This window comes from Melozone crissalis, unplaced genomic scaffold (assembly GCF_028551555.1).
Source record: "Melozone crissalis strain CALT ecotype California unplaced genomic scaffold, PUWL_Pcris_2 ptg000009l_1, whole genome shotgun sequence".
In the NCBI taxonomy this organism is placed as follows: Eukaryota; Metazoa; Chordata; class Aves; order Passeriformes; family Passerellidae; genus Melozone; species Melozone crissalis.
In genome coordinates, this window is record NW_026535787.1 from 15316785 (window position 1) to 15333065 (window position 16281).

At 41.7% G+C, this 16281-nt stretch overlaps 1 protein-coding gene across 3 annotated transcripts in view; it reads right to left on the minus strand.

Moving 5' to 3' along the window:
• Positions 1-16281, minus strand: part of APP (amyloid beta precursor protein) — a 199370-nt gene that overhangs the window by 43474 nt on the left and 139615 nt on the right. For all 3 annotated transcript variants that reach the window (XM_054270244.1, XM_054270245.1, XM_054270243.1), the window contains 3 exons: positions 9679-9753; positions 9341-9499; positions 598-726 (listed from right to left, as the gene is read on the minus strand). In XM_054270244.1, the coding sequence (XP_054126219.1) occupies positions 598-726; positions 9341-9499; positions 9679-9753 (363 nt within the window). The remainder of the gene's footprint in view (positions 1-597; positions 727-9340; positions 9500-9678; positions 9754-16281) is intronic.

Below are 16281 nucleotides of genomic sequence, written 5' to 3' on the forward strand. Positions count from 1 at the left end.
TCTATGATTTATGAAGACAAGATAAAAGATGTTCCAAAACATGTGCACTGGGGTCTATAGTAACATTCAGCAGTTAAATGCCATGAAGGACAGGGTCTGTTTTAAAAGAACACATTAAACTTGAGTGCATCACAGTAATCACATTCATAGACATTACAAGTGCCTCTGCAATGACTATAGAGAGGTTGGTCACAGTCAGATGGCTACACCACTTCTGGTTCTGCCCCTTCAGCTGAGAGAAGCACAACCATGTGCTGTTGCTAAATCTAATACTGATGTTTTTCCAGAGGTATTATTTACCAAAGCACTAACAAAGGCTCTCAGCATCAATGCTCTGGAAGGGTCCTCAGAGCATGCCCATGACTGACTCATGGTCCAGATAAACAAAAAACCTGTACTCAGTTCTTCTCAGAAGAAAAATCATACTCACATTACTCTATCACTTTGCCTTAATCTTCTGGTGGAAAACAGATTGGTTCTGATTGCATTTAAAGCTGTCCACGGAAAGGAGTAGGGTATTTTATAAAAAACAGGCTGACAGAAATTTCCCAATAGTTATGAACTAACACAACCTCACTAACCATCAGTGGGGATTACCTGAGATCTGATTTGGGCAGCTTTCTTTGGGTCCACCATGCGGACGTGTTCGAAGTGCTTGAGAGTGTGCTGTCTGTCCTTCTGCTCAGCACGCACATACTTCTTCAGCATGTTGAACACATGACGAGGCTACAGGGAAAGGAAAAGAACAAAAAAATCCATTTAGAATGATACATGTTTTCATTTCTTGCACTGGAGATGTATCCCAAGCCAAAAGCCCTTGGTGCTATCTTCTGAAGGCAACTCTGACTGCTATAAGGAAGATCTTCTCAATTGAACACCATCAGGATGCACCATTAAATAGTAGTTGTAGGCAGTAGATAATGTTCCTGAGAAGGGTGTTCATATTTCTATGTTTCTAGGAATAATCAATCCCCAGACTTGACTGCAAAACTTAAGGAAAAAAAAACAACACAATGCTCCTGCCCTGTCACTATTGGTACACGACCAGGTACAGAACATACACATCCAGAACACACAACTGACTGAAAACCGGTAAGAAAAAAGAGACATCTGCCCAGTTTTCTGAAGTTTCTCAGCTTACATGCTAGATTTTGCAAAAATATGAAGTCTATTGCAAATAATATTAATTAGTAAAACCCAATGGATATATGCATTCAGGCAGGTTATTGAATACAAAGAAAGAGAAAAGGGAAGGGAAGGGAAGGTTCCGGGAAGGGAAGGTTCCGGTAAGGGAAGGTTCCGGGAAGGGAAGGGAAGGGAAGGGAAGGGAAGGGAAGGTTCCGGGAAGGGAAGGTTCCGGGAAGGTTCCGGGAAGGTTCCGGGAAGGGAAGGGAAGGGAAGGGAAGGGAAGGGAAGGGAAGGGAAGGGAAGGGAAGGGGAGGGAGAGAAGGGAGAAAAGGGAGAAAAGCAGCTGAAGGGAACTTGAAAATATACACAGTGATGGCAGAGCACTGAAGGCTAAGACGTATTCCTAGGTACCTTCCTGCTCTGCACAATAACACAGTGCCAAAACAGGAAGTGATTTCCAGCATCCAGCTAGGACATCCAACTTTAACTCAGATTACATGGATTCTGGAAGTGCAGTCCCCCTTCGCTCCATTCCCACTTGTGGTGTTGTGCTTGTGCATCCTACCTGAAGGTGCTGAGCAGTAAGAGTGAACAGAAAGATGACCTTACTGTGTGGCAGATTAAAGAATGAATAGAAGTGATAAAGAGCCTGTCTAGGCACTGACAGTGACACAGTGAAGAAGGTATGGAAGTGATAAAAAAAGTGTCAGAAGCTCTGTGCACAGCTTTCCAAAGCAGGAAGAGCTGTGGGTGAAGGTGAAGTTTTAAGAAGATTTAGATTCATGGACAAATATAGAGCCTAAACTGATTTAACATTTACACAAGAGATGAATACTAAGATATGGAGTCCAAAGATTTCAGAATTTCTTCAGTTTAAGAGAAGAAACAGATTTAAAAATGTCTGAGGAAAGCAAACAAAAGGTTATTTGAAGAAGAGATGTCAGACAGAAATAGAGATAGGAAGCCATATCTTGCCAGAGAATTAAACTCAGTGTCTCCATTGCATGAGAGAAATAACTGAAAGTCCCCAAAGCCAAGTACTCTCAGATGAAGTTGCAAGAAACTTCAGACAAATGCTGGAAAGTGAGTAATGCTCACAACCTTGTGGGAATGGCCAAACTGAAATGTCAAGTGTAAAGCTCTATTGAAATGAAGGCTAAAATACCAGAAAGTTCAATAACAAGAAGAAAATTTTGAAGACAGAAAATTTAGCTACCTTTCCTCACAATTCAACTTTTCTTGTTCCCAAGACATGTCCAGGTAACAGGCTAGGGCATGCTGATTAGTTAGGAATAATAATAATAGTAATAATAATAAAATATTAAGTAATAATAATAAAACAGTGCTGTTTCATTGAGCTTGGAAAATGGAAACATCACATGTAGTTTGCATGGCTAAAATCTCTCCTCATGGAGAAAAATAATCTCTTCTTGTGGAAATCCAAAATATTTACTACAAAGAAACCACACTAAAACCATTAGAAAGCAGGTCTGTGTATTGAAAATACAGCTTCCTGGCTTTGTGCCATGGAACTTCCAAGGGAAATTCAAAGCTGGCTTGTCATTTTGATCAAAATTCACTCTAAATCACAGAGGAAACTTTCACAACGCTATTTAACCTTGTCTTTAGAGAAAAATCAATCATCAGTCCCTTCCAATTACTGCTCTTGCAATGTGCAACAATTGCTTCTTTTATTCACTATTCTGAATGCCTTGTGTATCATATTCAGTACATATTTCACTTGCTACATTATTAACTTGCAGGTCATGTTTCATCAGGGAGAAGTAGCTCATTTTAGAAACATTCAAGAAAAGCTGAACTGGATGAGTGCAAACACTTACTCATGGGCAAGACAAATAAATCCCCATCCAGATATCTGTTCTTTGCAGTTAAAGATGCCTTCTCATAATTTCTACTAATTTGTAACAAAACATGTTATCTCACACATCAAAATCACATTGCTGTAATGGTGTCCAAAACTTACATTTGCCTCCCCTCTCAAGGACTCCTCTGGTGACCAAATAAAATGAAAACCATTTGATTCAATCTCATCATTTGTTTTTCACTATTTCAACCTACTGAACTTTGACAAATTAAGACAAATTTTATTTCTGCTCACTATTTAAAAACTCTTAATTCTAGATATAACAAACCTGCCAGGGTTTAAAACGACACTCTGGAAAATGGCATTAGCTGACCACCTTTCTTGAAATCTGAAAAAACAGAGCTGAAATCCATGCCATTTCACAAAAAACCGACAAAATTAAGTATATGTGAAGAATTCCACAGCTGGAAATCAATGGGTTTGGAGAAGCAGAGATGAAGGGTGGAGTATTAGAGCTGGACTGCTGTTTCCTGCTGCACAGGAGAATTTTTATCACCAATTCAGCAGCAACACTTTGGCCTGCCTCCAGCTGCATACTTCCACAGCAACCTCCTTGGACTCAGGAAATGCTTTGAACTCCCCAACTCTGAGACACTGAGCAGGGGCCCCCCTGCAGATTCCTCCTCCCTGCCCAAACAGCCAAACCAGACTAGTTTCAAACTGCCCTGTGCTCTCTCTGTGAACAGGCACTGCTCCCAAGAACAACAGGTACCAGAGTAAGTTCTGAAGAAAAGAAAACATGGAAGAAAATCAGATGGATTAATCTACATTACAGGGTTGATGTTAATGATCCTGCTCTTCTAAGCAAGAATTTCTATTTCAGTAAAATAGTGCTGAATTAGAGGAGAAGCATTTTAAATGGATTTTAAGGATTATATGCTCACTTTAATTTATGTGCAAAGTAAAGAGGTTAATTAATTACCTTTCAAAGTTTTCCTGTATGCTTCCCTCATCTGAAACCCTTTATTTCATCAATTTTCTTTTCTGCTTGTCTTTGTCACCCACCACCACCTTCCCACAGATAATGTGCCTCTCTTACCATCAAAGATTAGAAAGGAATACATAAATCCACAAAAATTTGACATGCACATGAAAGAGGGAATAGAAGCAAATTACAGAATCAATCTGCTCTCAGAGAATTATGGATTTGCAAAATTAAAGGGAAAATTTTCAAAAGTTTTCAAAACTAGAGGCATATTGCTTCCAGCTGCCACTAATCCTCCTTTCCTGTAGTAAGCCCACCAAGGGTGATGAAACAATATACTATTTTGACACTGGATACTGAACAGCTGCACCCCATTTTCAAAGGCAGCAAAGTACAATAGCACAGCTAAGCTGCATCAGGAATCAAGAATGAGGATCAAATTTTGAGTTTCCAGGGAGCCTGCATTACAGTGCTTCCGAGTATAAATATTTGGTTTTGCTTAATTTTATTTTCTTGTACACCTTGAAACTATCCAATTTCATCTCTCCCTTGCTGCCCTGAGTGGTACTCAGAGGCACACCTCTGACACTGCACTGGGCAATCATCCATGTAACACATGAAAAAAACCTGCAGTTAGTTTTGGATCTGATACAGGAGCTATTCACAAAGGATTCATGGACTTTTTAACCCTCCTAACTGCATGCAGCACTTCCATAAAAATCTCCATTTCTTTTTAACATTTAAATCCAAATTCTTCCTCACAACTTTAGAGAAAGAGACTCCATCACTTAAAATATTTAGAATATATTTTTACAGTAAATATACCAATAGCAAACCACGTAACTTGAAGCAGGCAATGGAGAATTGAGGATGTTCTTACCCTTCCTTTTGCTGTTATTCTATCTGTAAAAACATTTTTTATTATCTTTCACAAAAGTTGCCTAATTAAGTTCTAACTGTGCTTTGGTCTAATTTTTTTTTCTACATGCCTGTCCTGGAGTGACTTTATGATGCTGAATTACAATTCATCCCCATTCATCTGTTTAGCCCAGAAATAAGTTTTGCACCTTTAAGACTGGTTCTGAGAGTGAAGAGAGAAGGGGAGGGAAGAGATGCTCAGTTTGTTTTCAGTAACTGCACTCACTCCTACACATTCCTGCTTCTGGACTGTGGTGTCTGCGGACAGACAGACAGCAGGACAGAGCTCTTCTTTGCATTTTAGTTAGTTTTTAGCTAGCTAAGGCAGAGAAGTTCCCTGGACTGTTTTTTTTCTTCTTCTTGGACCCATTTAACCCTGCTCTGTACTGAACACCAGCAGAGCAGCAGCAGCTCACACCTTGTGGCCCACTGGGCCGGGTCTGGGCTGCGGCATTTCCAGCACCAGGGACTGATCAGAGACTGAGTGAGCTGAGCTGCAGCCCACAAAGGGACTGCCCGAGTTTGCCATGTCTTTCGGAGTGGCAAGAGGTTTTATTGTTTAATACTGTTCATTTTTTGTGCAGGTGAATGCTTTGCCTGTTAAATAAACAGTCATTTTCCATTTTTCTCCAAGGAAATATTTTCCTGAACCAGTTGGGGAGGGGCTGCTTGAATCTGCTTTCTAGAGGAACCCCTTTGGAGGTTTTCTCCCAAATTTGTCCTAAACCAGGACAAATACAAATTTTAGTGCCCAACATGTGGCTTGATAAAGTGGAAAAAACTCTGTACTGATTGCATTTTGGTTCTACTTATTTTGAATTGGGATAAAGTAGTCAGTAGCCATGTTGCTTGAATTCACAATGTCTCTCTGGGTGGAGGCCTTCATGTGTTTCTGGTCTCTAGGCATTTTTGAGGGTTTTGTACCTTTCTGGTCCCTAGGCTTATTTTCTTATCCAGAGATAGCTCCGGTATTGTCCCTTACATGTAGTTTTTACAGTAGAGGGGCATGGATTACAATAGCTATTGTGCTGGGCTTGGTGATAATGATTTATAGGGAGTTTTCAAAGGTACTGGACTCTGTTCTAGATATATATGGTTTATGGTTTCTTCATCCTACCCTGTGTCCTACTTCCAGTTCCTAGTAGTTTTGGGGATTTATTAGTAATTGCACCCAGCTTGTTAGAGAAGGAGCAGGGAATAAGGCTTTTCAGCCTTTCCTTTCCTTCTTCTCCTTTGAATCTCTACAGTCACTTTTTGAGAATGTTCAATTTCCCCTGAATGTTAAAGATACCACCATCCTGGTATTTAATCTGGTAAGCTTTCTTTATATGGTCTGCAGTTTGTCTAGAATGAGGGCTGAGATGCCCAAAGGAGTGGATGAGATCCCTGACCCAGAAATAGACCCAGGTGTGGAAAATCCTGAGTGGTGTGGGAAATTGGAGGATATGGGCCAAAACCTGAAGGAATTTTTTGACCATATAGCCTGGCACTTGCCATGTGAACAAATTCAGAACCCAGCTGAGGTGGGGAAATACTTGAAAGAGAAGTGCCATGATGACTCTAAGGAGAAAAGGATCACTGCAGTAAGCTGGGCACTGGCCTATGCTTATCACACACTGCTAGATACTGTAGGGTAGCAGATAGAGGCAGGGGGGCAGGGAGACAAATCAGCAGCTGCCCCAGTCACTCAGACTGCACCTAACACCCCAGCTACTCAGGCTGTAGCTAAACCAGACAGTAAACCTAAGCCCATAGCTAAACCAGGCAGTGAGCCTCAATCAATGGCTGTTGCTGCTAACACAAGAAGCAAGAAACACACAACCAAAGCCAATCGGCCAGTGGATGATGATCCGAGAGAAGGACTCTCAACACCAATTACTGACACAAAGTCAGAAGTCACACTGAGTCCTCTTCCCTGAAGGCCCTTTGTGGCCTGAGAAAATGTCCTAGGAACCTGTTGTGGACATATTTTATGAAAAATCCTTTCATTAGGATCTTTTCTCCTGAGAAGCTGAGAGGTCTCAGAAATGAAATGTAAACAATGATTATCTGCTGCTGTGGAATGCAACAGGTGGATCTGTGATTGGTCTCATGTGGTTGTTTCTAATTAATGGCCAATCACAGTCCACCTGTCTTGGACTCTGGTCAGCCACAAGATTTATTACCATTCTTTTCCATTCTTTTCTAATCCTTGCAAGCCTTCTGATGAAATCCTTTCTTCTATTTGTTTTGTATAGTTTTAATATGTCATTTCCTTTTAATATAATATATACCATAAAATAATAAATCAGCCTTCTGAAACATGAGTCAAGATTCTCATCTCTTCCCTCATCCTGGCACCCCTGCAAACACCACCACAGGAACTCCCTTAAATATTTCCTGGGATACCCGACCCTCCTTCCAAATATGATACATCCTCTTTTTATTCCTAAGTTCCTTCAAAACCTCCTCCTCTCTTTCAATACAACTAGACAATCACCCTGCTGAATTCAAGGTCAGTGTTTTCAAGTGCTTTGGCACGCACCTGATCAGCAGCTCAACACCTCAGCTGTCATCAGCTACAGAGCACACAACCAAAAAATGCTGAGGCAACGACAAGACCATCTACAACACTGAACAAGGACTTCTTTAAGGACATTATTATTTAAACTGTTCACCCTTGTTATTTTGAGATAAGTTCCTGTCTGGTAGCACTTTGAGCTAATGTTATCTCCATGCTTGCTGCCTACTCCTTTCAGAATTATTAGCTTTTGTAGGACATACATAGTACATATACTCAATAGAGGATGCACTTCTGTCTTTCAAACAGTACCTTCAAAACTTATTTTTACTGGACAAATGTCACCTTTCAGGCCTGGTGCTCTTCCCCTGACACAGGAAATGTATCAGTAATTTAAATGTCCTGAGAGCTGACTACAAGCTACACAAGCACAAAATGCAAGTTTTTCTGGTCCCAGAGTCACTTAACATTTCTTCCCCTTAGGGAGTCCTGCAGCTGAAGTTCACTTTGTGTCCTCTGCATTCCACATTTTGTCAGCTGTAGAGACCTTTCTGCTGTTATGTGTGATCCCCATCATACCCTTCAACAACCACAGATACCTGAAGAACAAAGATTCCCAGCCTGAAACGTACACAACTGGAAATAAAATAATTTTACTGGGGTACTTTTCAGACAGGATTACATCTGTACAAGGCTGGACTTCAGAGCAGGAAAGCTTGGCTCCAAAGCCAAATGTGGAACCCTACCTTTGGTGAACTACCCAAACCCACAGAGCAAGAAGGCAAACATGACCTGCAGCCAGTCCATACACTTACATCAGTTCTGAGCCAGATTCCAGCTACTTAAAAGAAGCCACATCCCAGCTTATAATTCACTAATCCAGCTCCTAATGAGTTCAAGCCTTTCACTACCCTCACTGTGGTAAAAGGTTATACCATGCAACTCACACTGAGGCCAAGTAACATCCTCTACCAATTTAACATCAACTAGCTTCATTTTGTACAAATTACTACTGCAAAATACATGGAAACTCTTCACACAACTATCCTGAAGTCACCCCTCAACACTTTTACCTAAGTGAAAGATTTTAATTTTTTTCAATTTAATTTTTACTTGGTGGACATGGTAAAAGCAAGAGAGTTTTGTATCACAGGATGGAGGAAAAAAGTTCAAATATGATAACAATGATAAAGAACTAAGAGAATTATCACTTTTCCAAATACACAGGTTTATCCTCAGAAGGAAAGTTACTGAAAATACGTAATGTAATCATGTTAGTCATCCTGGTGTAACTCCCTTTAAGGTCAAATTCACTAAAAGACTCAGCTGTGTAACAATGTTTTTTCCATCTAGGAAGTGTTCAAGAGGCCAGAGATACATAAAACTGCTTTTCCCCAGTCTTTTTGCAAATTCTCTTCCTCTGGAATTCACTGACCAGCTATTGTGGTACTGAAACAAGTATCAGAGGTATAAAGTCATTAAATTCCACTCAGTCTGCATTCTGAATGTACATGTTTACACCCATCAAAAGCAGACAATTTCAAATTGCTAGTGTGCTAACTTCATGCCATCCAACAATCCTCACAAGATCCTTCACTAAACACTTCAAAAGTTCAACAAACAAAACAAAAACTTAAAACCATCCTATCTTTAAGCTCCATGTTGTCATGATGAAGTATCATAATGTGCATTACTTGGAGGGACACCATCCTCCTGCAGGATCTGTGAACAGCTACAATTTCTGACAAGCAAATCACTTCCATGTTATTTGCTGAAGTATCTTTACTCTGCATCTATCCATCAACAGGTATTCACATGGGGAGCTTGTGTAGGCACTTAGGCAAACTGTCTGACTGCTGTCACAGCCCTTGCACAGTGAGCTCCTGGCTCCAAAGCTGGACTGCTCCTGGGCACATCTACATTCCCCCCAGGACAACTGCAATGGTTTAGACACAGCTGGCAGAGCCTGTGGTGTCCCACTCACCCTGGGCGGGACAGTCTGCAGGGCTGTGATGTAGTTCTCCAGAGCAATGCGCCGGCGGTCGTTCAGCATGGCTTCCACCCGTGCCATGTGAGTCTCCACAAGCTGCTGTCTTTCATTTGCTGCTTCCTGCTCCAGTGATTCCACTTTCTCCTGGAAGTGCTGAAAAAAACATCAATCACAACAGAAACAGAGAAGACATCAGCATAGATGGGGAAAAAAAGGGCAGAGAATAACATGAAATCTCCATAAAGTAGATTATTAAATTTCATCACACCCAGCACCCCCTGTATCTTAGCTGGGGCTCCAGATGGTAAGGCTGTGGTTGCACTTTCCTTTACCTGGATGACAGCTTTCTTGTCGGCTTTTGGCAAGCTCTTTGCTTGGCGTTCTGCCTCTTCCCACTCCCTCATGACCTAATGAAGAAAATAAAAAGTGTGACTTTGCTCTTTTCCTCCCTTGTCCCACAGCTTAGCAGCAGCCAAACACTGCAGCTCCAAGAGGTATATTTTTACATTCCTCTCCTCCTTTTATCTCTAAATAAAAAGGCAGTTACAACATTTTATGAAGGTAGGATCCTGTTATTAAATTTAAAAAAGACAGTACTTGTGTGTCTGAACACTGTGTCAAGCTCTCACAACTCCCTGTGAAGGAACACATCAACCAGCCATCAAGTAAGGGAAGTGGAGATCTCCATGGTAAACACACCAACCCTTTTTCACCTCAGCCAGAAAGAAAACTGATTCCACTCTTTTTGTCCAAGGGTGTAAATTTCACACCTTGAACTCATTCCAATTGAATCATGCCACCTTTATTGGCACCACAAAAGCTTTTAATTTATTCAGACTGCATCACTGGCCTGAGTAGGGCAGATCAAAAATTACACATAATTTGTGCTAGTTCAGCTATTTGTCCAGAAACAGAGGCTGTAGAAACACTTTCAAGAACTGAATATATATCTCAAGTACAATACTGTCAGAAAAATAACATAGGAGATCTTTCAATGTCATTTCTTTCAGCAATGTGAGAAGCCTCCTCTTCCTGTAACACAGAGCAGTAGTATTTCAGTAGTCAGGGAGTGGGTTAACTTGTTGTCCATGAGATCTCTGAAACCTTTCTGTCCTCTGCAGGCATCACTCATTTCACACCTAGACAGCAATCTCTTCAGATAATACATTTTATATAGGAACAATTGTTCCCACTGAATGAAGTGCACACAAATAGGTGACTATTTATGTGCAGCATTAGCATGATAAGAAACCTATAAGCAGTTACTCACAAGGTACATTTCCTTTCCTTCCCTTCTCAATATAACACACATTCACACCATATAATAAAACTTATCAAGATAATTTTTAAAAAAGCTCAGAGTCCACATGGACAACTGAAATTTTACCAAGACCAATACCAAAGGCATAAGAAGTAACACCTGCTGTATCTCATGTTTGCAAGTTGAGCCTTCAGCACTCACCTCCTATCTCAGGCTTCCCAATTTTTCCACACACACCAGACATTGCTAATCAGGCTCTTTGATGAGCAGACTGGAAAGTGCTGGTGGTGCCTAAGGATACCTGGCTGAACCTGTGCCTTTAAAAAAAAAAACAACCCACAGAGACCTGAGCTCAAAGGAGACTTCTGCAAGTCCCAGGCCCTAAAATGTAATACCTCTCAGTTCTATACAGGGTTGTAGGATTACCCATGCCCAGCAGGCTGAAACCTACACTACAAAACAACTCACTGTATGGGATTTTGTTGCCAAGTTTTAATCTTCCTTTTAACCCCAAACCCAAGAGTGTATCCCAAGACAGCAATATATCAGTTATGGTAAAAACAGATCATCTCATGGTCAGCAAAATGATTTATCTGTAAGAGATTCAGGCCTCAATAACAGCCCAAAAGAATGGAGACTGCTGTTTTGGGAAGCTAATGGGGTGCTGTAAACTTTAAATTTTTTTGGTGAAATTTGAGAAATTGTTTTGCCTGCTTTTTGGCTTCACCAGGGGCATGGTTAGGCAGCAGTTAAAAGCAGAAACCAGAAACTAAATAGTTAGAATCATAGTCTTTATCTCACCCCTCTCTTTTACTGAAAACTAAGCTGAAATTTAAGTCCCAACAACTGTACTCCAACCAATGTAACTGTCAGCCTAAAACTGCCTCTTCAGTTTACATTATCTTCTCATCAGACAATACCCATTGATGTTTAAATTGAAGCCAAGCTCTAAGGCAGCAGGAAAACAAAATTTACAAGGAGTTGTAGCAAGGAACTAATGACAGAGAACACGATGGGCAGAGCACTGAGGTTAGAGGTCACCCCTCACCTGCTGCTATTGCAATACTTTGGCACAGGAGATTTCACTGATTCTCTGACAAAACAGAACTAGATGACAATAACTGACACCACAATTTAGAGCGTAGTGATGTGTTCTGGAAAAAACCATATTAATTCTCAGAGTGCTGCTGTGTATTCAGTGTGCATTAAGCATTCAGCTCTTAATTGTGCTTAGGTCATATGACTGTGGGGGCTGAGAAAATAATTCATGCACATAGGCAGCATCTTTCCAGAGACCTGAGATGCCACTGATGGCAGGATGTGTCAGAGACTGAGATTTTATGCTTTTGTCTGTTATAGCAAAAGTACATAACAAAAGCTGCACAGAAGACCATCCAAGCCCACCCTGAATGGGCCTCCTGACTGAAACCCTGAACTGTGAGTTAAACCTCCTAAGGAACAGAGATAAGAAAAGGGACACTGTTGTTCAAAGCATCTGGAAGAGCATCCAGTGAGGGCCCAGCCCAGCTCCTTCAGGGGTGGAGGCCACAGCCCCAGGCTCATCTGCTGCCAGGCCTGCAGAGACCCCCACCAAAGGGGGGAGGAGAAGGGGTTTGGGTGTATGTGGAAAAAGTCTCTGGTGAGAGGCAGTGAATGCCCATCCTCCACTGGGCAGAGGAGCCTGGGGTCCCTTCACTCCAGGAAAAGTCACATCCATGTGAAGGACAGCTGAGGGGGTGTCATGGCCCATCAATGACACTCCAAAGGAGTCCCTAGACCCTGCACCAGAGCACTGCAACATGATGCAACAGATCCACAGTGTTGCAAGGGACAGTGTCAAAGCTGTCCCCCTTAGGGGAGGGACCTGGAATTCCTACCTGGCCCAAGTGTATATTAATCCATGGGATTCTATACTTTTTGTCACCGCCAGGGTGGGGGATCCTTACCACCAAAAAGATGTGATGGAGGAGAAGAAAAAGATGTCATTGGGACCTTCAGAAGGGTGATATGTTTCTACCTAACCCCTGTCTTTCTCTCCCAGTCCCCCACTCCCCATGCACAACTCTTCTTCTATTTCTCTCTTTCATCTTTCTTTCTCTTTGCCTCTTTCACTATTAGATAAAATATATCAAGTTTTTTTGGCAACATCTAACCTTGTCTGGTTTTAATCACATTTTTTGGGTATATTTAAAACTGCACTAGGTACGATCCATTTTATTAACAGAAGCTTAGCTTGCTTTGGTCTCCTGTGTTATGCCAGATCATGACAACCCCCAAAGGAGTCCCAAGACCCTGCACCACAGCACTGCATGTGATCCTACGTGATGCAACAGATCCATAGTCTTGCAAGGGACAGTGTATAACTGGCTCCCCTCAGGGAGGTACCTGTGTGTTCCCACCTGCCCAAATGTGTATTATTCCATGGGATTCTATGCTTTTCAGCAGGGGAACCTCACCTCCAAGAAGATCAGATAGAGGGGAACAATGAGATGTCATTGGGACCCATATGCTTCTGCTTCATTTCTGTCACCTTCCCTGTCTGTCTACCCGCCTCTTTTTTTTTTCCATCCATCTTTCTTTCTCTCTTTCTGTCCTTCTTTTTCTATTTCTTTCTTTTCTTTTTTTTCTTTTCCTTTTTATTTTCTTTCCTCTTTGCCTTTTTCAAATAAAATACATCAATTTTTTGGTATCAACATCTATCCACTTCTGGGTTTTATCCCATTCTGGGGAATATTTGAACCAATATTTGAAAATGAATATTCAGGGTTCTTTCTGTTTTACTCAAAGAGTTAGTTCTCTTTGTTCCTCTGTGATTAGAGAGGATAGCAGCAGGATGTGAACTTACAGAAGGCCCATAAATTATGGCATTAAGTCAAGTAATAAACTACAATGATGTGCTCAAGCTTGAACACTGGCCTAGATTAGCAACTTCATGATTTTCTTCTTCATCTTCTTCCTTTCTGTCTTAAAATCACATCTTTGACATCTGCCTAACTTTTTTACTCCGAAAGAGCAGTCATGGATTTTCAGAACAACAGTTGTCTTGCCATCTTTATCCCCCAAACTAACCCTTTGCTAAACCACATGACAAAAATAAGCACTGTGGGTAAGGTGATTAAGAGGACCTTTGGCTACACCAGGTCTGTGTCTGTCCATTTTATTTCATTAAATCTTTTAAGGCATGGAAGGCAGGGTGATAAACTGACAGCCTATACAGCTAGTTGGGAGGAAAGTAAATTAGTGCCTCAGAGTTCAGCTCTGGTGCCACAAAACTGAAAGATTTTGGAAAAAAAACCAGAACTACACGGCTGTTTGCAGAAAGAATATTCCTGTAACGACTGTTGTGATCTGAGTGATTTTTGTAACTGAGAAGACTTCAATGCTTGAGAGCATCTGTGTGTGTGTGCTAACCAACTGAAGGCACAGCTACCCATGGGCCATGCTACCACCCACAGGGAACTCCTGCTCCCACCAAAGGTTGTAACTTCATTTGTGAGTGAGTGATTTGTGAGAAATAAGCCACAGCGCTACAGAGAGCCCCCAAGAGCAAGAAGGAGAAAAAATTCCCCAGTTACACAGGTGCAGAAGAAAGCTGAACTTGGCCTCTGCACGTACAAACTTATTCTGCTCTGCTGACAGCACAGACCTATGAAAAACATACAGATTTAGGGCTCTTCAAGGGTTGGAGGCTTTGTACAGGGGAAATAACAGCTTCTGTTTGAGATATGGGCAGCAAGCCATTTCAAAGTCAAACTTCTTCAAAACTCAGGCCTTAAAGCCTGGCAGATGCTTTTTGAAATTGGGCTTCAAGGGACAGTAAGAGGGAAAGAGGCGGTACGGAAAATGTCATTCATTATTAAGAGATGCTAAGTACAAAAATTTCATTATGCATTGAAGCAGCAGAATTCATTCACTCCCGTTTTTTACACTAGGGCACAAAAGCATATCTGCAAGAGAAGAATTTATGGCAGGCATTTGGGTTAGCACAATCAGGCCAGCAGAGGTACTTGCCTGAAGGTTGGCTTAGTGAGAATGGTCACAGTTGTGCCAAAAAGGGGGTCTGTCTTTGTCAAGGGCTGTTTTTCCACACTTAAGTCTTGACCTTTTTTCTGGTAATATAAAACTTCTCCAAAGAGTCCTCACTACAACTGAGGGGGTAATCCTATTAACTGGACAGTTTTAAGGAAGGAAACAGGCTTCCCACACACAATAGCAGAGATGGTGAAATCTAGGGAAGGTGAAATCTAGGGAATACATGAACTGGAATTATTTAAGATCTTTGCTGAGGACATGGATAGCAGGAATGAGAGCAATCTCAGTTAGGTGACACCAAGGTCAGTGGTGTGATTGATACTCTACAGGGCAGGGATGTCATTCAGAGGGACCTGCACAGGCTTGAGAGGCAGGCCTGGGAAAACCACAGGTTCAAGTTAAATAGGGCCATGTGTGTGCTCCTGCACCAGGCCTGGGGCAATCCCAAAATCAGTACAGGCTGGGCAATGAATGGACTGAGAGAAGCCCTGGGAAAAGAACCTGAGTGTCCTGGTGGATGAAAAACCATGAGCTAGCCATGTGTGCTCAGAGCCCAGGAAGCCCAGTGTATCCTGTATCCAAAACACCATGGACAGCAGGTTGAGCATTCTGTCCCCCTGCTCTAGTCTGGGGGGTGAGACCCCACCTGCAGTGCTGCATCCAGCTCTGGGGCCCAACACAAGATGCACATCAACCTGCTTGAGTGGGCCTAGAAGAGGACCATAAAGATGATAAAGGATTGAAGCACCTCCTCTGTGAGGCCAGGGTGAGAGATTTGGGGTTCTTGAGTCTGGAGAAGACTTCAAGGAGACCTTACAGCAGCCCTCCATTGTCTAAAGGGAGCCTTCATGAAGGCAGGAGAGGGGACTTTTCAAAGAGTGGACTGATAAGGAGGAATGGTTATAAACTGAAAGAAAGTAGATTTCAATTCAATATTAGAAAGAAATTCTTTACTCTGAGGGTGGTGAGGCTCTGGCACAGGTTTCCCAGAGAAGCTGTGGATGCTCCATCCCTGGAAATGTTCAAGGACAGGCTAGATGGGATTTTAAGCAATCTGATGTATTGGAAGGTGCCCCTGCCCATGGTAGGGGGATGGAACTAAATGATCTTTAAGGTCCCTTCAACTCAAACCATTCTGTGATTCTACAGTGTCATTGGGACTAAAAAGCAGCTGAAGATGTATCCAGGATGTTAGGGCAACTAGCATTCAGTGATCAAAAAAAACCCCAAAAACCTTGAACGAACACCAGACCTGTTCAGGCTGGTTGAGAACTGCAGTATTTTTAGATGTTTGCTTTGGAAATAAACTTCCAAGAAGCAAAACTATTCTAGGACACAAGGTGTCATTAAGTTCCTATCATAAGTATTCTACATGCTACAATTCCAAAAATATCGTAGACAGCCAAAGGAAGAGCAAATTTAAGGCATGAGGACGTCACAGGATGTCTTAGGAGAGAAATGTATAAATATACTGCTCCCTTGAGTAAAGTTTGTTATTTGGTTCATCAGGCTATTTAGCAGCAACTAATTAAGTAAGGGACCTATACAGTCATTAACAAAATGAAAAGAGAAAGAGAAAAAGGGGAATTGTTCCAAAACAAGAAACAAAACCATGACACCTTGGAATCAGTTAACACAACCT